Raw genomic sequence first — 21,762 nt, 5'->3', positions numbered from 1 at the left:
ACTCACACACACAGACTCACACACACACAAACTCAGACACACACACAGACTCACACACACAGACTCACACACACACAGACTCACACAGACTCACACACACACAGACTCACACAGACTCACACACATAGACTCACACACACACACAGACACACAGACACGAACACACAGACACGCACACAGACACACACACAGACTCACACTCACACAGACTCACACACAGACTCACACACACAGACTCACACACACACAGACTCACACACACTCACACACACACAGACTCACACACACAGACTCACTCACACAGACTCACACACACAGTGACTCACACACAGTGACTCACACACACAGACTCACACACACAGACTCAGACACACACAGACTCAGACACACACAGACTCAGACACACACAGACTCAGACACACACAGACTCACACACACACACAGAGACACACACACACACAGGCTCACACACACACACAGAGACTCACACACACACAGACACACACATATGCCATAGGTTGACTGCTGTGCCAGGCTAGGTGCAGGAGGTCACGTGACAGTCCCTGCAGGTGCCACGTGTCGCCTGACTGAGACGAGTGGCCGATGCACCACCACCACCCGTGCCCCCTGCTGTGCCAACTTGCTACTTGTTATCAGCAAGTTGGCACAGACTGTAGGGGCAAGTGCTGTTAGTAGCGAGCAGCACCTACACACACAGACACAGGTCCCCCAGGTAGCCTCTAGCAGGCTGTAGGGGCAAGTGCTGTCAGTAGCGAGCAGCACCTACACACACAGACAAAGCTCCCCCAGGTAGCTTCTAACATACCGTAGGGGCAAGTGCTGTTAGTAGCGAGCAGCACCTATACACACAGACAAAGCTCCCCCAGGTAGCCTCTAGTAGGCTATAGGGGCAAGTGCTGTCAGTAGCGAGCAGCACCTACACATACAGACACAGGTCCCCCAGGTAGCCTCTAACAGACTGTAGGGGCAAGTGCTGTTAGTAGCGAGCAGCACCTACACACAGACATAGACAAAGCTCCCCCAGGTAGCCTCTAGCAGGCTGTAGGGGCAAGTGCTGTTAGTAGCGAGTAGCACCTACACACAGACATAGACAAAGCTCCCCCAGGTAGCCTCTAGCAGGCTGTAGGGGCAAGTGCTGTCAGTAGCGAGCAGCACCTACACACACAGACAAAGCTCCCCCAGGTAGCCTCTAGCAGGCTGTAGGGGCAAGTGCTGTTAGTAGCGAGTAGCACCTACACACAGACATAGACAAAGCTCCCCCAGGTAGCCTCTAGCAGGCTGTAGGGGCAAGTGCTGTCAGTAGCGAGCAGCACCTACACACACAGACAAAGCTCCCCCAGGTAGCCTCTAACAGGCTGTAGGGGCAAGTGCTGTCAGTAGCGAGCAGCACCCATACACAGACAAAGCTCCCCTGTGTAGCCTCCTACAGACTGTAGGGGCAAGTGCTGTTAGTAGCGAGTAGCAGCACCTACACACACAGACACAGGTCCCCCAGGTAGCCTCTAGCAGGCTGTAGGGGCAAGTGCTGTTAGTAGCGAGCAGCACCTACACACAGACAAAGCTTCCCCAGGTAGCCTCTAGCAGGCTATAGGGCAAGTGCTGTTAGTAGCGAGTAGCAGCACCTACACACACAGACAAAGGTCCCCCAGGTAGCCTCTAGCAGGGCTGTAGGGGCAAGTGCTGTTAGTAGCGAGCAGCACCCACACACAGACAAAGCTCCCCCAGGTAGCCTCTAACAGGCTGTAGGGGCAAGTGCTGTCAGTAGCGAGCAGAACCTACACACAGACAAAGCTCCCCCGTGTAGCCTCTAACAGACTGTAGGGGCAAGTGCTGTTAGAAGCGAGTAGCAGCACCTACACACAGAGACAGACAAAGGTCCCCCGTGTAGCCTCTAGCAGGGCTGCAGGGGCACGTGCTGTTAGTAGCGAGTAGCAGCACCTACACACACACAGACAAAGCTCCCCCATGTAGCCTCTTAACAGACTGTAGGGGCAAGTGCTGTTAGTAGCGAGTAGCAGCAGCACCTATACACAGACAAAGCTCCCCTGTGTAGCCTCTAACAGGGCTGTAGGGGCAAGTGCTGTTAGTAGCGAGTAGCAGCAGCAGCGTCTATGAAGGTTACCGGCACTGTGGCACACACAAGGGTTGGGTGGCCAGCACCAAGTCCGGCCGCCTTTGTATCCCCACTGGCAACCAGGGTAACTAATTTGTGGGTGAGTGAGTGGGTGATTGAGTTGGTGAGTGAGTGAGTTGGTTAGTGGTTGAGTGGGTGGGTGCATGAGTGAGTGGGTGAGTGAGTGGGTGGGTTAGTGGGTGGGTGAGTGGGTGGGTGGGTGAGTGGGTGGGTGGGTGAGTGAGTGAGTGGGTGGGTGAGTGGGTGGGTGAGTGGCTGGGTGAGTGGCTGGGTGAGTGGGTGAGTGAGTGGGTGAGTGAGTGGATGAGTGGGTGAGTGAGTGGGTGAATGAGTGAGTGAGTGGCTGAGTGGGTGAGTGGCTGACTGAGTGTGTGAGTGAGTGGGTGAGTGGCTGAGTGAGTGAGTGAGTAGGTGAGTGAGTGGGTGAGTGGCTGAGTGAGTGGCTGAGTGAGTGGCTGAGTGAGTGGCTGGGTGAGTGGCTGAGTGAGTGGGTAAGTGAGTGGGTGGGTGGGTGAGTGGGTGGGTGGGTGAGTGAGTGAGTGAGTGGGTGAGTGAGTGAGTGGGTGAGTGGGTGGGTGGGTGAGTGGGTGGGTGGGTGGGTGAGTGAGTGAGTGGGTGAGTGAGTGAGTGGGTGAGTGAGTGAGTGGGTGAGTGAGTGAGTGAGTGGGTGAGTGAGTGAGTGAGTGGGTGAGTGAGTGAGTGGGTGAGTGAGTGAGTGGGTGAGTGGGTGGGTTGGTGGGTGGGTGAGTGAGTGAGTGGGTGAGTGAGTGAGTGGGTGAGTGAGTGAGTGGGTGAGTGGGTGGGTTGGTGGGTGGGTGAGTGAGTGAGTGGGTGAGTGGGTGAGTGGGTGAGTGAGTGAGTGGGTGTGTGAGTGGGTGACCTCACCCCCTCCTCGTGACCCCCCCCCCCCCCAGGCCAAGAGGGCGATGGAGAGGGGCGCCACGGCGGTCATCTTTGACGTCACCGACAACGCCGCGGCCGCCGAGCAGGTGACCTCTTGACCCCTTGACCCTTTAACCCGTTCACCCATTGACCTGTCGACCCATTCACCTGCTGACCCATCGACCTGTTGACCCCTTAACCCATCGACCGGTTGACCCATTCACCCACTGACCTGTTGACCCATCAATTTGTCGACCCATTCACCCGCTGACTGGGTGGTTGGGTGGGTGAATGAGTGGGTGAGTGAGTGAGTGGGTGAGTGAGTGAGTGAGTGGGTGAGTGAGTGAGTGGGTGAGTGAGTGAGTGAGTGGGTGGGTGAGTGAGTGAGTGGGTGAGTGGGTGGGCGAGTGGGTGGGTGGGTGAGTGAGTGAGTGAGTGGGTGAGTGAGTGAGTGGGTGAGTGAGTGAGTGGGTGAGTGAGTGATTGATTGAGTGGCTGAGTGAGTGATTGATTGAGTGGTTGAGTGGCTGAGTGCGTGATTGATTGAGTGGCTGAGTGAGTGGGTGGTTGAGTGGCTGAGTGAGTGGTTGATTGAGTGGCTGAGTGAGTGGCTGAGTGGTGAGGATTGAGTGGCTGAGTGAGTGGGTGGTTGAGTGGCTGAGTGAGTGGTTGATTGAGTGGCTGAGTGAGTGGTTGAGTGGGTGAGTGAGTGGGTGGTTGAGTGAGTGAGTGTTTGAGTGGCTGAGTGAGTGATTGAGTGGCTGAGTGAGTGGTTGAGTGGCTGAGTGAGTGAGTGGCTGAGTGAGTGAGTGAGTCGGTGGGTGGGTGAGTGGGTGAGTGATTGAGTGGCTGAGTGAGTGGGTGGTTGAGTGGCTGAGTGAGTGAGTGGTTGAGTGGCTGAGTGAGTGAGTGGTTGAGTGGCTGAGTGAGTGAGTGGGTGAGTGAGTGGTTGAGTGGCTGAGTGAGTGAGTGGTTGAGTGAGTGAGTGGTTGAGTGAGTGAGTGAGTGGTTGAGTGGCTGAGTGAGTGAGTGGGTGAGTGAGTGGCTGAGTGAGTGAGTGGTTGAGTGGCTGAGTGAGTGAGTGGTTGAGTGAGTGAGTGGTTGAGTGAGTGAGTAAATGAATGGTGAGTGAGTGACTGAGTGAGTGAATGAGTCACTGAGTAGGTGGGTGAGTGAATAAGTGGGTGGGTGAATGATTGAGTGACTGAGTGGGTTGGTGAGAGTGATTGAGTGGCTGAGTGAGTGGATGAGTGAGTGATTGAGTGAGTGGGTAGGTGGGTGGGTGAGTGAATGAGTGACTGAGTGGGTGGGTGAGTGACTGAGTGAGTTGGTGGGTGGGTGATTGAGTGACTGAGTGGGTGGGTGAGAATGATTGAGTGGCTGAGTGAGTGGATGGGTGAGTGAGTGAGTGACTGAGTGGATGGGTGAGTGACTGAGTGAGTTATTGAGTGACTGATTGGTTGGATGAGTGAGTGACTGAGTGGGTGAGTGAGTGAGTGACTAAGTGAAAGAGTGACTGAGTGAGTGGGTGCGTGAATGATTGTGTGGCTGAGTGAGTGGGTGGGTGAATGATTGTGTGGCTGAGTGAGTGGGTGCGTAAGTGACTGAGTGAGTGATTGAGTAACTGATTGGTTGAGTGAGTGAGTGTGTGGGTGGGTGAGTGATTGTGTGGCTGAGTGAGTGGGTGGGAGAGTGATTGGTTGGGTGAGTGAGTGACTGATTGAGTGGGTGGGTGAATGATTGTGTGGCTGAGTGAGTGGGTGGGTGAATGATTGAGTGGCTGAGTGAGTGATTGAGTGACTGATTGGTTGGGTGAGTGACTGAGTGGGTGAGTGAGTCCGTGAGTGAGTGACTGAGTGAATGAGTGACTGAGTGAGTGGGTGGGTGAATGATTGTGTGGCTGAGTGAGTGGGTGGGTGAATGATTGTGTGGCTGAGTGAGTGGGTGCGTAAGTGACTGAGTGAGTGATTGAGTGACTGATTGGTTGGGTGAGTGAGTGAGTGACTGTGTGGGTGGGTGAGTGATTGTGTGGCTGAGTGAGTGGGTGGGAGAGTGACTGGTTGGGTGAGTGAGTGACTGATTGAGTGGGTGGGTGAATGATTGTGTGGCTGAGTGAGTGGGTGGGTGAATGATTGAGTGGCTGAGTGAGTGATTGAGTGAGTCATTGAGTGACTGATTGGTTGGATGAGTGACTGAGTGGGTGAGTGACTGAGTGAGTGACTAAGTGAATGAGTGACTGAGTGAGTGGGTGGGTGAATGATTGTGTGGCTGAGTGAGTGGGTGGGTGAATGATTGAGTGGCTGAGTGAGTGATTGAGTGACTGATTGGTTGAGTGAGTGAGTGAATGTGTGGGTGGGTGAGTGATTGTGTGGCTGAGTGAGTGGGTGGGAGAGTGATTGGTTGGGTGAGTGAGTGACTGATTGAGTGGGTGGGTGAATGATTGTGTGGCTGAGTGAGTGGGTGGGTGAATGATTGAGTGGCTGAGTGAGTGACTGAGTGAGTGATTGAGTGACTGATTGGTTGGATGAGTGAGTGACTGAGTGGGTGAGTGAGTGAGTGAGTGACTGAGTGAATGAGTGACTGAGTGAGTGGGTGAATGATTGTGTGGCCGAGTGAGTGGGTGGGTGAATGATTGTGTGGCTGAGTGAGTGGGTGCGTAAGTGACTGAGTGAGTGATTGAGTGACTGATTGGTTGGGTGATTGAGTGAGTGAGTGACTGTGTGGGTGGGTGAGTGATTGTGTGGCTGAGTGGGTGGGAGAGTGATTGGTTGGGTGAGTGAGTGACTGATTGAGTGGGTGGGTGAATGATTGTGTGGCTGAGTGAGTGGGTGGGTGAATGATTGAGTGGCTGAGTGAGTGATTGAGTGACTGATTGGTTGGGTGAGTGACTGAGTGGGTGAGTGACTGAGTGAGTGACTGAGTGAATGAGTGACTGAGTGAGTGGGTGCGTGAATGATTGTGTGGCTGAGTGAGTGGGTGGGTGAATGATTGTGTGGCTGAGTGAGTGGGTGCGTAAGTGACTGAGTGAGTGATTGAGTGACTGATTGGTTGAGTGAGTGAGTGTGTGGGTGGGTGAGTGATTGTGTGGCTGAGTGAGTGGGTGGGAGAGTGATTGGTTGGGTAATTGAGTGACTGATTGAGTGGGTGGGTGAATGATTGTGTGGCTGAGTGGGTGGGTGAATGATTGAGTGGCTGAGTGAGTGACTGAGTGAGTCATTGAGTGACTGATTGGTTGGGTAAGTGACTGAGTGGGTGAGTGACTGAGTGAGTGACTGAGTGAATGAGTGACTGAGTGAGTGGGTGAATGATTGTGTGGCTGAGTGAGTGGGTGGGTGAATGATTGTGTGGCTGAGTGAGTGGGTGCGTAAGTGACTGAGTGAGTGATTGAGTGACTGATTGGTTGGGTGATTGAGTGAGTGAGTGACTGAGTGGGTGAGTGAGTGAGTGACTGAGTGAATGAGTGACTGAGTGAGTGGGTGAATGATTGTGTGGCCGAGTGAGTGGGTGGGTGAATGATTGTGTGGCTGAGTGAGTGGGTGCGTAAGTGACTGAGTGAGTGATTGAGTGACTGATTGGTTGGGTGAGTGATTGTGTGGCTGAGTGAGTGGGTGGGAGAGTGATTGGTTGGGTGAGTGATTGAGTGAGTGACTGAGTGAGTGAGTGATTGAGTCATTGAGTGACCTTGTACCCCCTCTGTGTACCCCCTTCTCTGTGTACCCCCTTCTCTGTACCCCCTACGTGTACCCCCTCCGTGTACCCCTGCCGTGTGTAGCTGAACGAGGAGGGAGTGGAGCCTCTTCCGCGCCCTGTGGTTTGCGTGCGTGGCGGCGAGGCGGTGAAGGTGATGCGCGTGGTGCAGACGGAGAGACGCGCACGGGCACGCATCGTGCCACGCACACCGCCGGTAACGTACACACACACACACACGTACACACACACACGTACACACACACACACGTACATACGCACACACACACACGTACACACACACGCACACCGCCGGTAACACACACACACGTACACACCCACACACACGTACACACCCACACACACGTACACACGCACACACACGTACACACGCACACACACACACACACGCACACACACACGTACACACCCACACACACGTACACACACACACACGCACGCGCACGCATCGTGCCACGCACACCGCCGGTAACACTCACGCACACACACGTACACAAACACACACGTACACACACACGTACGTACACACACACGTACACACACGCACACACACACACGTACACACACGCACACACGTACACACACACGCACACACACACACGTACACACACACGCGTACACACACACGTACACACGTACACACACACACGTACACACACACGTACACACACACACGTACACACACACGCACACACACACACGCACGTACACACACGTACATGTACACGTACACACACGCACACGTACGCACACACACACGCACACCGCCGGTAACGCACACACACGTACACGCACGCACACACACGTACACGTACACATGCACACACACACACGTACACACACACACACGCACGCGCACGCATCGTGCCACGCACACCGCCGGTAACACTCACGCACACACACGTACACACACACACGTACGCACACACGTACGTACACACACACACGTGCACACACGTACACACACACGTACGTACACACACACGTACGTACACACACACACGTACACACACACGTACGTACACACACACGTACACACACACACACGCACACACACACACGTACACGCACACACACGTACACACACGTACGTACACACACACGCACGTACACACACACACACGTACACACACACGTACGTACACACACGTACACACACACACGTACACACACACGCACGCGCACGCATCGTGCCATGCACACCGCCGGTAACGCACACGCACGCACGTACACACGTACACACACGTACACACACACACGCACACACACACGTACATACGCACACACACACACACGTACACACACACGCACACCGCCGGTAACACACACGCACACCGCCGGTAACGCACACACACGTACACACCCACACACACGTACACACGCACACACACACGTACACGCACACACACGCACGTACACACACACACGCACACACGCACACGTACACACACACACGTGCACACACGTACACACACACACACGCACACACACACACGCACACACACACACGTACACACCCACACACACGTACACACGCACACACACATGTACACGCACACACACGTACACACACGCACACACGTACACACACACGTACACACACACGCACACACACACACGTACACACACACGTACGTACACACGCACACGCACACACACACACACACACGTACGTACACACACACACGTACACACACACACACACGCACGCACGTACGCACACACGTACGTACACACACACACGTACATGCACACACACACGTACACACACACACGCACACACACACGTACACACACACGTACAAACACACACACACACGTACACACACACGTACAAACACACACACACACGTACAAACACACACACACACGTACACACACACGTACAAACACACACACGTACACACGTACACGCATCGTGCCACGCACACCGCCGGTAACGCACACACACACACGTACACACACACACGTACACGCACGTACACATGCACACGCACACACACACACGCACACACACGCACGCACACACGCACGCACGTACACGCACGTACGCACGCACGCACACACACGTACAACAACAACAACAACCGCCATTCGCCACTAAGTGGCGGTGACGTCACCACGACGCTTGTGCCAGGCTAGGTGCACCCTGAGGCCACGTGAAGTGTCGAACGCCCGCTGGCAGGAGGTCACGGGGCAGACCCAGCAGGTGCCACGGGTCGACTGACTGAGATGACTGGCTGATGCACCACCTGTGCCCCATACTGTGCCAACCTGCTGTGCTTTAGCCACCCGGCGCTCCGCTCGCTGTTGTGAGCGTCGCTCCTCCGCCCTCCGTTGTTGTTGGAGGGCGACTACCTCCAACTGCCCAGTATCGTCCTTCACGAGCCTCCTCCACAGAGGCCGATCTTGACACCGCTGGTACCAGTCATCGGCAAGTCCACTCAGCTCCACGTCCTCCTGTACCACATCACTCCATCTCTTCTCTAGCCCGTGCCGAGCCCGTTTAGCTCCCTCGATCCGGCCGAACAAAAGCTGTTTCGGCATGCGGTGGCTGGGCATGCGGGCTACATGACCCAGCCATCGCAGCCTTGCCCGCCGGAGGAGCTCACCGATGGGACCTTGCCCAGATCTTTCAACCACGACACACGTACAAAGACAAAGACAAAGATCCCCCGTATAGCCTTGACAGACTGTAGGGGCAAGTGCTGTTAGCGACACACGTACACACACACGCACGTACACACACGTACGCATGTACACAAGCACGCACGTACACACGCACGTGCACACAAACACGTACGTACACACACGTGGTGAGATGTTGACTACCTCGCCTGGTATACATGAGGTCGTGGGTTCGATCCCGGACCCTGACCTATGCCTGCTGCTGTATATTTGGAGTCTGTGTCTCTCCCTCTCTCTCCGTAGAGATGTTGACTACCTCGCCTGGTATACAGGAGGTTGTGGGTTCGATCCCGCACCCTGACGATAGCTGACTACCTCGCCTGCTACACAGGAGGTCTAGGGTTCAATCCCAGACCCTGACCTATGCCTGCTGCTGTATATTTGGAGTATGCATCTCTCCGTAGAGATGTTGACTACCTCGCCTGGTATACAGGAGGTCGTGGGTTCGATCCCGCACCCTGACGATAGCTGACTACCTCGCCTGCTACACAGGAGGTCTAGGGTTCAATCCCAGACCCTGACCTATGCCTGCTGCTGTATATTTGGAGTATGCATCTCTCCGTAGAGATGTTGACTACCTCGCCTGGTACACAGGAGGTCTAGGGTTCAATCCCAGACCCTGACCTATGCCTGCCGCTGTATATTTGGAGTCTGCGTCTCTATCCATAGTGATGTTGACTACCTCGCCTGGTACACAGGAGGGTCGTAGGTTCGATCCCGGACCCTGACGATGATGATTGACTATGATGATGGTGATGGCGGGATCACATCGGCCACTCGGTTAAGCTGCTGCAATTCTGTGTCGGGCAGGGTCGCTTCTGATGGCAAACTCGGTGGTTTCGGCCTTACCTGCTACAAATAACTAGAAATTGTTGTAGTTTAGAGACTGCCTCTGTGCGTGTGTGTAGTCTAGCCCAGCAGTGGAGTGAGACTGTGTGTGTGTAGTGTAGCAGTGGAGTGAGACTGTGTGTGTGTGTAGTGTAGCAGTGGAGTGAGACTGTGTGTGTGTGTAGTGAGACTGTGTGTAGTGTAGCAGTAGAGTGAGACTGTGTGTGTGTGTAGTGTAGCAGTGGAGTGAGACTGTGTGTGTGTGTGTAGTGTAGCAGTGTAGTGAGACTGTGTGTGTAGTGTAGTGAGACTGTGTGTAGTGTAGCAGTAGAGTGAGACTGTGTGTGTGTAGTATAGCAGTGTAGTGAGACTGTGTGTAGTGTGTAGTCTAGCAGTGGAGTAATACTGTGTGTGTAGTGTAGCAGTGTAGTGAGACTGTGTGTAGTGTGTAGTCTAGCAGTGGAGTAATACTGTGTGTGTAGTGTAGCAGTGTAGTGAGACTGTGTGTGTAGTGTAGCAGTGTAGTGAGACTGTGTGTGTAGTGTAGTGAGACTGTGTGTAGTGTAGCAGTAGAGTGAGACTGTGTGTGTGTAGTATAGCAGTGTAGTGCGACTGTGTGTAGTGTAGTGAGACTGTGTGTAGTGTGTAGTGTAGCAGTGGAGTGAGACTGTGTGTGTAGTGTAGCAGTGGAGTGAGACTGTGTGTAGTGTGTCGTGTAGCAGTGGAGTGAGACTGTGTGTAGTGTAGTGTAGCAGTGGAGTGAGACTGTGTGTGTGTGTAGTGTAGCAGTGGAGTGAGACTGTGTGTAGTGTAGTGTAGCAGTGGAGTGAGACTGTGTGTGTGTGTGTGTAGTGAGACTGTGTGTAGTGTAGCAGTAGAGTGAGACTGTGTGTGTGTAGTGTAGCAGTGTAGTGAGACTGTGTGTGTGTGTAGTGAGACTGTGTGTAGTGTAGCAGTAGAGTGAGACTGTGTGTGTAGTGTAGTGTAGCAGTGGAGTGAGACTGTGTGTAGTGTAGTGTAGCAGTGGAGTGAGACTGTGTGTGTAGTGTAGTGTAGCAGTGGAGTGAGACTGTGTGTGTGTGTAGTGTAGCAGTGGAGTGAGACTGTGTGTGTAGTGTAGCAGTGTAGTGAGACTGTGTGTTGTGTAGTGAGACTGTGTGTAGTGTAGCAGTAGAGTGAGACTGTGTGTGTGTAGTATAGCAGTGTAGTGCGACTGTGTGTAGTGTAGTGAGACTGTGTGTAGTGTATAGTGTAGCAGTGGAGTGAGACTGTGTGTGTAGTGTAGCAGTGGAGTGAGACTGTGTGTGTAGTGTAGCAGTGGAGTGAGACTGTGTGTAGTGTGTAGTGTAGCAGTGGAGTGAGACTGTGTGTAGTGTAGCAGTGTAGTGAGACTGTGTGTGTGTGTAGTGTAGCAGTGGAGTGAGACTGTGTGTAGTCTAGCAGTGTAGTAAGACTGTGTGTGTGTAGCAGTGGAGTGAGACTGTGTGTGTAGTGTAGCAGTGTAGTGAGACTGTGTGTGTGTGTAGTGTAGCAGTGGAGTGAGACTGTGTGTGTGTGTAGTGTAGCAGTGGAGTGAGACTGTGTGTGTAGTGTAGCAGTGTAGTGAGACTGTGTGTAGTCTAGCAGTGGAGTAAGACTGTGTGTGTGTAGCAGTGGAGTGAGACTGTGTGTGTAGTGTAGCAGTGTAGTGAGACTGTGTGTGTGTGTAGTGTAGCAGTGTAGTGAGACTGTGTGTGTGTGTAGTGTAGCAGTGGAGTGAGACTGTGTGTGTGTAGCAGTGGAGTGAGACTGTGTGTGTAGTGTAGCAGTGGAGTGAGACTGTGTGTGTAGTGTAGTGAGACTGTGTGTAGTGTAGCAGTAGAGTGAGACTGTGTGTGTGTAGTATAGCAGTGTAGTGCGACTGTGTGTAGTGTAGTGAGACTGTGTGTAGTGTATAGTGTAGCAGTGGAGTGAGACTGTGTGTGTAGTGTAGCAGTGGAGTGAGACTGTGTGTGTAGTGTAGTGAGACTGTGTGTAGTGTAGCAGTAGAGTGAGACTGTGTGTGTGTAGTATAGCAGTGTAGTGCGACTGTGTGTAGTGTAGTGAGACTGTGTGTAGTGTGTAGTGTAGCAGTGGAGTGAGACTGTGTGTGTAGTGTAGTGAGACTGTGTGTAGTGTAGCAGTAGAGTGAGACTGTGTGTGTGTAGTATAGCAGTGTAGTGCGACTGTGTGTAGTGTAGTGAGACTGTGTGTAGTGTGTAGTGTAGCAGTGGAGTGAGACTGTGTGTGTAGTGTAGCAGTGGAGTGAGACTGTGTGTGTAGTGTAGCAGTGGAGTGAGACTGTGTGTAGTGTAGTGTAGCAGTGGAGTGAGACTGTGTGTGTGTGTAGTGTAGCAGTGGAGTGAGACTGTGTGTGTGTAGTGTAGCAGTGTAGTGAGACTGTGTGTGTGTGTGTGTAGTGAGACTGTGTGTAGTGTTGCAGTAGAGTGAGACTGTGTGTGTTTAGTGAGACTGTGTGTAGTGTAGTAGTGTAGTGAGACTGTGTGTAGTGTAGTAGTGTAGTGAGACTGAGTGTGTGTGTGTAGTGTAGTAGTGTAGTGAGACTGTGTGTAGTGTAGTAGTGTAGTGAGACTGTGTGTGTAGTCTAGCCCAGCAGTGGAGTGAGACTGTGTGTGTAGTGTAGTGAGACTGTGTGTGTAGTGTAGTGAGACTGTGTGTGTAGTGTAGTGAGACTGTGTGTGTAGTGTAGTGAGACTGTGTGTGTAGTGTAGTGAGACTGTGTGTGTAGTGTAGTGAGACTGAGACTGTGTGTGTAGTGAGACTGTGTGTGTAGTGTTGTAGTGTAGTGAGACTGTGTGTGTATATGTGTAGTGTAGTGAGACTGTGAGTGTGTAGTAGTGTAGTGAGACTGTGAGTGTATGTGTAGTGTAGTAGTGTAGTGAGACTGTGTGTAGTGTAGTAGTGTAGTGAGACTGTGTGTATGTGTAGTGTAGTAGTGTAGTGAGACTGTGTGTAGTGTAGTAGTGTAGTGAGACTGTGTGTAGTGTAGTAGTGTAGTGAGACTGTGTGAGTGTGTGTAGTAGTGTAGTGAGACTGTGTGTGTGTAGTAGTGTAGTGAGACTGTGTGAGTGTGTGTAGTGTAGTAGTGTAGTGAGACTGTGTGAGTGTAGTAGTGTAGTGAGACTGTGTGTGTGTGTGTAGTAGTGTAGTGAGACTGTGTGTGTGTAGTAGTGTAGTGAGACTGTGTGAGTGTGTGTAGTGTAGTAGTGTAGTGAGACTGTGTGTGTGTAGTAGTGTAGTGAGACTTTGTGTAGTGTAGTAGTGTAGTGAGACTGTGAGTGTGTGTGTAGTCTAGCAGTAGAGTTAGACTGTGAGTGTGTGTGTGTATTGTAGTAGTGTAGTGAGACTGAGTGAGACTGTGTGAGTTTGTAGTGAGACTGAGTGAAACTGTGTGAGTGTGTAGTGAGACTGAGTGAGACTGTGAGACTGTGAGTGTGTGTAGTCTAGCAGTAGAGTGAGACTGTGAGCGTGTGTGTGTATTGTAGTAGTGTAGTGAGACTGAGTGAGACTGTGTGAGTGTGTAGTGAGACTGAGTGAGACTGTGAGACTGTGAGTGTGTGTGTAGTCTAGCAGTAGAGTGAGACTGTGAGACTGTGTGTGTGTGTATTGTAGTAGTGTAATGAGACTGTGAGTGTGTGTGTGTGTATTGTAGTAGTGTAGTGAGACTGAGTGAGACTGTGTGTGTGTGTATTGTAGTAGTGTAGTGAGACTGAGTGACACTGTGTGTGTGTATTGTAGTAGTGTAGTGAGACTGAGTGACACTGTGTGTGTGTGTATTGTAGTAGTGTAGTGAGACTGAGTGACACTGTGTGTGTGTATTGTAGTAGTGTAGTGAGACTGAGTGACACTGTGTGTGTGTGTGTATTGTAGTAGTGTAGTGAGACTGAGTGACACTGTGTGTGTGTATTGTAGTAGTGTAGTGAGACTGAGTGACACTGTGTGTAGTGTAGTAGTGTAGTGAGACTGAGTGAGACTGAGTGACACTGTGTGTGTGTGTGTGTATTGTAGTAGTGTAGTGAGACTGAATGACACTGTGTGTGTGTGTATTGTAGTAGTGTAGTGAGTCTGAGTGACACTGTGTGTGTGTGTATTGTAGTAGTGTAGTGAGACTGAGTGACACTGTGTGTGTGTATTGTAGTAGTGTAGTGAGACTGAGTGACACTGTGTGTGTGTGTATTGTAGTAGTGTAGTGAGACTGAGTGACACTGTGTGTGTGTGAGTGCAGGCTGGTGGCACGGACTACGTGGACGTGGCCATCTTTGTGTCGCTCTTCCTCGTCGACTGTGTGTGTAGTGAGACTGTGTGTGTGTAGTCTAGCAGTAGAGCGAGACTGTGTGTGTGTAGTCTAGCAGTAGAGTGAGACTGTGAGACTGTGTGTGTGTAGTGTAGTAGTGTAGTGAGACTGTGAGACTGTGTGTGTATTGTAGTAGTGTAGTGAGACTGAGTGACACTGTGTGTGTGTGTGTATTGTAGTAGTGTAGTGAGACTGAGTGACACTGTGTGTGTGTATTGTAGTAGTGTAGTGAGACTGAGTGAGACTGTGAGACTGTGAGTGTGTGTGTAGTCTAGCAGTGTAGTGAGACTGTGTGACACTGTGTGTGTGTATTGTAGTAGTGTAGTGAGACTGAGTGACACTGTGAGACTGTGTGTGAGTGTGTATTGTAGTAGTGTAGTGAGACTGAGTGACACTGTGTGTGTGTGTGTATTGTAGTAGTGTAGTGAGACTGTGTGACACTGTGTGTGTGTGAGTGTGTATTGTAGTAGTGTAGTGAGACTGTGTGACACTGTGTGTGTGTGAGTGTGTATTGTAGTAGTGTAGTGAGACTGAGTGACACTGTGTGTGTGTGTATTGTAGTAGTGTAGTGAGACTGAGTGACACTGTGTGTGTGTGTGTATTGTAGTAGTGTAGTGAGACTGAGTGACACTGTGTGTGTGTATTGTAGTAGTGTAGTGAGACTGTGTGACACTGTGTGTGTGTGTGTGCAGGCTGGGGGCACGGACTACGTGGACGTGGCCATCTTTGTGTCGCTCTTCCTCGTCGACTGTGTGTGTAGTGAGACTGTGTGTGTGTAGTCTAGCAGTAGAGTGAGACTGTGTGTGTGTATTGTAGTAGTGTAGTGAGACTGAGTGACACTGTGTGTGTGTGTGTATTGTAGTAGTGTAGTGAGACTGAGTGAGACTGTGAGACTGTGTGTGTGTGTGTGTAGTCTAGCAGTGTAGTGAGACTGAGTGACACTGTGTGTGTGTATTGTAGTAGTGTAGTGAGACTGTGTGTGTGTGTAGTGTAGTAGTGTAGTGAGACTGTGTGTGTGTAGTGTAGTAGTGTAATGAGACTGTGTGTGTGTGTGTGTATTGTAGTAGTGTAGTGAGACTGTGTGTGTGTGTAGTGTAGTAGTGTAGTGAGACTGTGTGTGTGTAGTGTAGTAGTGTAATGAGACTGTGTGTGTGTGTGTGTATTGTAGTAGTGTAGTGAGACTGTGTGACACTGTGTGTGTAGTGTAGTAGTGTAGTGAGACTGAGTGAGACTGAGTGACACTGTGTGTGTGTGTGTGCAGGCTGGGGGCACGGACTACGTGGACGTGGCCATCTTTGTGTCGCTCTTCCTCGTCGACTGTGTGTGTAGTGAGACTGTGTGTGTAGTGAGACTGTGTGTGTAGTGAGACTGTGAGTGTAGTGAGACTGTGTGTGTAGTGAGACTGTGTGTGTAGTGTAGTGAGACTGTGTGTGTGTGTAGTGAGACTGAGTGAGACTGTGAGACTGTGAGTGTGTGTGTAGTCTAGCAGTGTAGTGAGACTGAGTGAGACTGTGTGTGTGTAGTGTAGTAGTGTAGTGAGACTGTGTGTGTGTAGTGTAGTAGTGTAATGAGACTGTGTGTGTGTGTGTATTGTAGTAGTGTAGTGAGACTGTGTGACACTGTGTGTGTGTGAGTGCAGGCTGGGGGCACGGACTACGTGGACGTGGCCATCTTTGTGTCGCTCTTCCTCGTCGACTGTGTGTGTAGTGAGACTGTGTTTGTGTAGTCTAGCAGTAGAGTGAGACTGTGTGTGTGTATTGTAGTAGTGTAGTGAGACTGAGTGACACTGTGTGTGTGTGTGTGTATTGTAGTAGTGTAGTGAGACTGAGTGAGACTGTGAGACTGTGAGTGTGTGTGTGTAGTCTAGCAGTGTAGTGAGACTGAGTGACACTGTGTGTGTGTGTATTGTAGTAGTGTAGTGAGACTGAGTGACACTGTGTGTGTGTGTATTGTAGTAGTGTAGTGAGACTGTGTGACACTGTGTGTGTAGTGTAGTAGTGTAGTGAGACTGAGTGAGACTGAGTGACACTGTGTGTGTGTGTATTGTAGTAGTGTAGTGAGACTGAGTGACACTGTGTGTGTGTGAGTGCAGGCTGGGGGCACGGACTACGTGGACGTGGCCATCTTTGTGTCGCTCTTCCTCGTCGTGGCCCTCGTCTGCCTCCTGCTGCTCGTCAAAGTGAAGCTGGCTCAGCGGCGCAGCCGGGTGAGGAGCAGCAGCAGCAGCAGCAGTGTCATCAGCAGCAGCAGTGTCTACAGTAGCAGTGGCATCAGCAGTGGCATCAGCAGTGGCATCAGCAGCAGCAGCAGTGTCATCAGCAGCAGCAGTGTCTACAGTAGCAGTGTCATCAGCAGCAGCAGTGTCATCAGCAGCAGCAGTGTCATCAGCAGCAGCAGTGTCATCAGCAGCAGCAGTGTCTACAGTAGCAGTGTCTACAGTAGCAGCAGTGTCATCAGCAGCAGTGTCTACAGTAGCAGTGTCTACAGTAGCAGCAGTGTCTACAGTAGCAGCAGTGTCATCAGCAGCAGTGTCTACAGTAGCAGCAGTGTCATCAGCAGCAGTGTCTACAGTAGCAGCAGTGTCATCAGCAGCAGTGTCTACAGTAGCAGCAGTGTCATCAGCAGCAGTGTCTACAGTAGCAGCAGTGTCATCAGCAGCAGTGTCTACAGTAGCAGCAGTGTCATCAGCAGCAGTGTCTACAGTAGCAGCAGTGTCATCAGCAGCAGTGTCTACAGTAGCAGCAGTGTCATCAGCAGCAGCAGTGGCATCAGCAGCAGCAGTGGCATCAGCAGCAGTGGCATCAGCAGCAGCAGTGTCTACAGTAGCAGTAGCAGCAGCAGCAGTGTCATCAGCAGCAGCAGTGTCATCAGCAGCAGCAGTGTCATCAGCAGCAGTGGCATCAGCAGCAGCAGCAGTGTCATCAGCAGCAGCAGTGTCTACAGTAGCAGTGGCATCAGCAGCAGCAGTGTCATCAGCAGCAGCAGTGTCATCAGCAGTGGCATCAGCAGCAGCAGCAGTGTCATCAGCAGCAGCAGTGTCATCAGCAGCAGCAGTGTCTACAGTAGCAGTGGCATCAGCAGCAGCAGTGTCATCAGCAGCAGCAGTGTCTACAGTAGCAGTAGCAGCAGCAGCAGTGTCATCAGCAGCAGCAGTGTCATCAGCAGCAGCAGTGTCATCAGCAGCAGCAGTGTCATCAGCAGTGGCATCAGCAGCAGCAGTGTCATCAGCAGCAGCAGTGTCTACAGTAGCAGTGGCATCAGCAGCAGCAGCAGCAGTGTCATCAGCAGCAGCAGTGTCTACAGTAGCAGTAGCAGCAGCAGCAGTGTCATCAGCAGCAGCAGTGTCATCAGCAGCAGCAGTGTCTACAGTAGCAGCGGCATCAGCAGCAGCAGCAGTGTCATCAGCAGCATCAGCAGCAGTGGCATCAGCAGTAGCAGTGTCATCAGCAGCAGTGTCATCAGCAGTAGCAGTGGCATCATCACCATCACCACCCCCAACACCACCACCACCACCACCCTCACCACCACCCTCACCTCCACCACCCCCAACCACCCTCACCTCCACCACCACCCCCCCCACTACCCCCTCACCCCCACCTCCGTTTGTCTCCCCCCAGACCACCCAGGCTCGCCTCACTGAGGCGGCCATCCGCAAGATGGAGACGCTCAAGTACAGGCCGCGACCTCGGAGGGGTCGCGGGGTCAGGGGTCGTGACCCCGGGGGGGGGGGCGGCGGCGGGGGGGTCGCGACCCCGGGCCGGGCCGACACGCCGAGCACGGCGGGGTCCACGTCCGACTGTGCCATCTGCCTGGACCGCTACGTGGAGGGGGAGGTCAGGAGCTCGCTCGCACGCTCGCTCGCCCGCTCGCTCACCCGCTCGCTCGCACGCTCACCCGCTCGCTCACCCGCTCGCTCGCCCGCTCGCTCGCCCGCTCGCTCGCACGCTCGCTCACCCGCTCAGTCATTCACTCACCCGCTCGCTCACCCGCTCGCTCACCCGCTCGCTCACCCGCTCGCTCGCCCGCTCACTCACCCGCTCGCTCACACGCTCGCTCACACGCTCGCTCACCCGCTCAGTCATTCACTCACCCGCTCGCTCACCCGCTCAGTCATTCACTCACCCGCTCGCTCACCCGCTCGCTCACCCGCTCGCTCGCCCGCTCACTCACCCGCTCGCTCACCCGCTCGCTCACCCGCTCGCTCGCCCGCTCGCTCGCCCGCTCGCTCGCACGCTCGCTCACCCGCTCAGTCATTCACTCACCCGCTCGCTCACCCGCTCGCTCACCCGCTCGCTCGCCCGCTCACTCACCCGCTCGCTCACCCGCTCGCTCACCCGCTCGCTCACCCGCTCGCTCACCCGCTCGCTCGCCCGCTCGCTCACCCGCTCGCTCGCACGCTCGCTCACCCGCTCGCTCACCCGCTCGCTCGCACGCTCGCTCACCCGCTCGCTCACCCGCTCGCTCACCCGCTCAGTCATTCACTCAGTCACTCAGTCACCCGCTCAGTCACTCGCTCAGTCACTCGCTCACCCGCTCAGTCATTCACTCAGTCACACGCTCGCTCACCCGCTCAGTCATTCACTCAGTCACTCAGTCACACGCTCGCTCACCCGCTCAGTAATTCACTCACTCAGTCACACGCTCAGTCACTCAGTCACACGCTCGCTCACCCGCTCAGTCACTCGCTCAGTCACTCGCTCACCCGCTCAGTCATTCACTCAGTCACTCAGTCACACGCTCGCTCACCCGCTCAGTAATTCACTCACTCAGTCACACGCTCAGTCACTCAGTCACACGCTCGCTCACCCGCTCAGTCACTCGCTCAGTCACTCGCTCACCCGCTCAGTCATTCACTCAGTCACTCGCTCACCCGCTCGCTCACCCGCTCAGTCATTCACTCACTCAGTCACATGCTCAGTCATTCACTCAATCACTCAGTCACACGCTCGCTCACCCGCTCGCTCACCCGCTCAGTCATTCACTCACCCGCTCAGTCATTCACTCAGTCACTCACTCACCCGCTCAGTCATTCACTCAGTCACTCAGTCACACGCTCAGTCACTCAGTCCCTCGCTCACCCGCTCGCTCACCCGCTCAGTCACTCGCTCAGTCACTCGCTCAGTCACTCGCTCACACGCTCGCTCACCCGCTCAGTCATTCACTCACTCAGTCACACGCTCGCTCACCCGCTCGCTCACCCGCTCAGTCATTCACTCACTCAGTCACACGCTCAGTCACTCAGTCACACGCTCGCTCACCCGCTCGCTCACCCGCTCAGTCATTCACTCACTCAGTCACACACTCAGTCATTCACTCAGTCACTCAGTCACACGCTCAGTCATTCACTCAGTCACTCAGTCACACGCTCAGTCACTCAGTCACACGCTCGCTCACCCGCTCAGTCATTCACTCACCCGCTCAGTCACACACTCAGTCACTCGCTCACCCGCTCGCTCACCCGCTCGCTTACACGCTCAGTCACATGCTCACTCAGTCACATGCTCAGTCATTCACTCAGTCACTCAGTCACACGCTCGCTCACCCGCTCAGTCATTCACTCACCCGCTCAGTCATTCACTCAGTCACTCAGTCACACGCTCGCTCACCCGCTCGCTCACACGCTCGCTCACCCGCTCGCTCACTCAATCACACGCTCAGTCAGTCGCTCGCTCACCCGCTCAGTCACTCGCTCAGTCACTCGCTCACCCGCTCAGTCATTCACTCACCCTCTCAGTCACATGCTCAGTCAGTCACTCAGTCACTCGCTCACCCGCTCAGTCACACGCTCAGTCATTCACTCAGTCACTCGCTCACCCGCTCAGTCACACGCTCAGTCACTCGCTCAGTCACTCGCTCAGTCACTCAGTCACTCGCTCAGTCACTCGCTCAGTCACTCGCTCAGTCACTCAGTCACTCGCTCGCTCACCCGCCCACTCGCTCGCTCACGCACTCATTCACTCACTCACTCAGTCACTCGCTCACTCACTCGCTCAGTCACTCACTCACTCACTCGCTCAGTCACTCGCTCACTCACTCGCTCAGTCACTCGCTCACTCACTCGCTCAGTCACTCGCTCAGTCACTCGCTCCCTCGCTCAGTCACTCGCTCATTCACTAGCTCAGTCACTCGCTCACTCACTCGCTCAGTCACTCACTCGCTCACTCACTCGGTCAGTCACTCGCTCGCTCACTCAGTCACTCGCTCAGTCACTCACTCGCTCACTCACTCGGTCAGTCACTCGCTTAGTCGCTCACTCGCTCGCTCGCTCACTCACTCGCTCAGTCACTCACTCGCTCACTCACTCGGTCAGTCACTCGCTTAGTCGCTCACTCGCTCGCTCACTCACTCGCTCAGTCACTCATTCGCTCACTCACTCGGTCAGTTACTCGCTTAGTCGCTCGCTCACTAATTCACTCATTCACCCACCCCCTCACCCACCCTCTCACCCCCTCCCCGCCCAGGAGCTCCGGGTGGTTCCGTGTCTCCACCGCTTTCATCGCCGCTGCGTCGACCCGTGGCTCAGCCACCACCACACGTGCCCTCAGTGTCGCCTCAACATCCTGGGTGAGCCACCACCACAACCACCACCACTACCACCACCACCACTCCCACCACTACCACCACCACCACTCCCACCACAACCACCACCACCACTCCCACCACAACCACCACTACCACCACACGTGCCCTCAGTGTCGCCTCAACATCCTGGGTGAGCCACCACCACCACTACCACCACCACTACAACCACAACAACCACCACAACCACCATCACCACCACAACCACCACCACTACCACCACCACCACTACCACCACAACCACCACCACTCCCACCACAACCTCCACCACTACCACAACCACCACAACCACCACCACAACCACCACCACAACCACCACCACTACCACCACAACCTCCACCACTACCACCACAACCTCCACCACTACTACCACCACAACCACCACAACCACCACCACTACCACCACAACAACCACCACAACAACCACCACTACAACCATCACTACCACTACCACAACCACCACCACAACCACCACCACAACCATCACTACCACTACCACCACAACCACCACCACAACCACCACCACAACCACCACCACAACCACCACAACCACCACAACCACCACCACAACCACCACCACTACCACCAC

The 21,762-nt window shown here is 53.6% G+C and overlaps 1 protein-coding gene and 1 long non-coding RNA gene across 2 annotated transcripts in view; one reads left to right on the top strand and one right to left on the bottom strand.

The window, feature by feature from the left end:
* Window positions 1-21,762, bottom strand: part of LOC142908405 (uncharacterized) — a 234,127-nt gene that overhangs the window by 1,492 nt on the left and 210,873 nt on the right. The window lies entirely within an intron of this gene.
* Window positions 1-21,762, top strand: part of LOC116936856 (uncharacterized) — a 76,743-nt gene that overhangs the window by 41,513 nt on the left and 13,468 nt on the right. The window contains exons 4-8 of the mRNA XM_076059032.1: window positions 3,070-3,144; window positions 6,810-6,941; window positions 16,687-16,800; window positions 18,212-18,427; window positions 21,056-21,158. Coding sequence (XP_075915147.1) covers window positions 3,070-3,144; window positions 6,810-6,941; window positions 16,687-16,800; window positions 18,212-18,427; window positions 21,056-21,158 — 640 coding nt within the window. The remainder of the gene's footprint in view (window positions 1-3,069; window positions 3,145-6,809; window positions 6,942-16,686; window positions 16,801-18,211; window positions 18,428-21,055; window positions 21,159-21,762) is intronic.

Source organism: Petromyzon marinus (assembly GCF_048934315.1).
Source record: "Petromyzon marinus isolate PM22_M1 ecotype Great Lakes invasive population chromosome 84 unlocalized genomic scaffold, UKy_Petmar_22M1.pri1.0 chr84_unloc.1, whole genome shotgun sequence".
In the NCBI taxonomy this organism is placed as follows: domain Eukaryota; kingdom Metazoa; phylum Chordata; class Hyperoartia; order Petromyzontiformes; family Petromyzontidae; genus Petromyzon; species Petromyzon marinus.
This window is presented reverse-complemented; position numbering and strand designations above follow the sequence as displayed.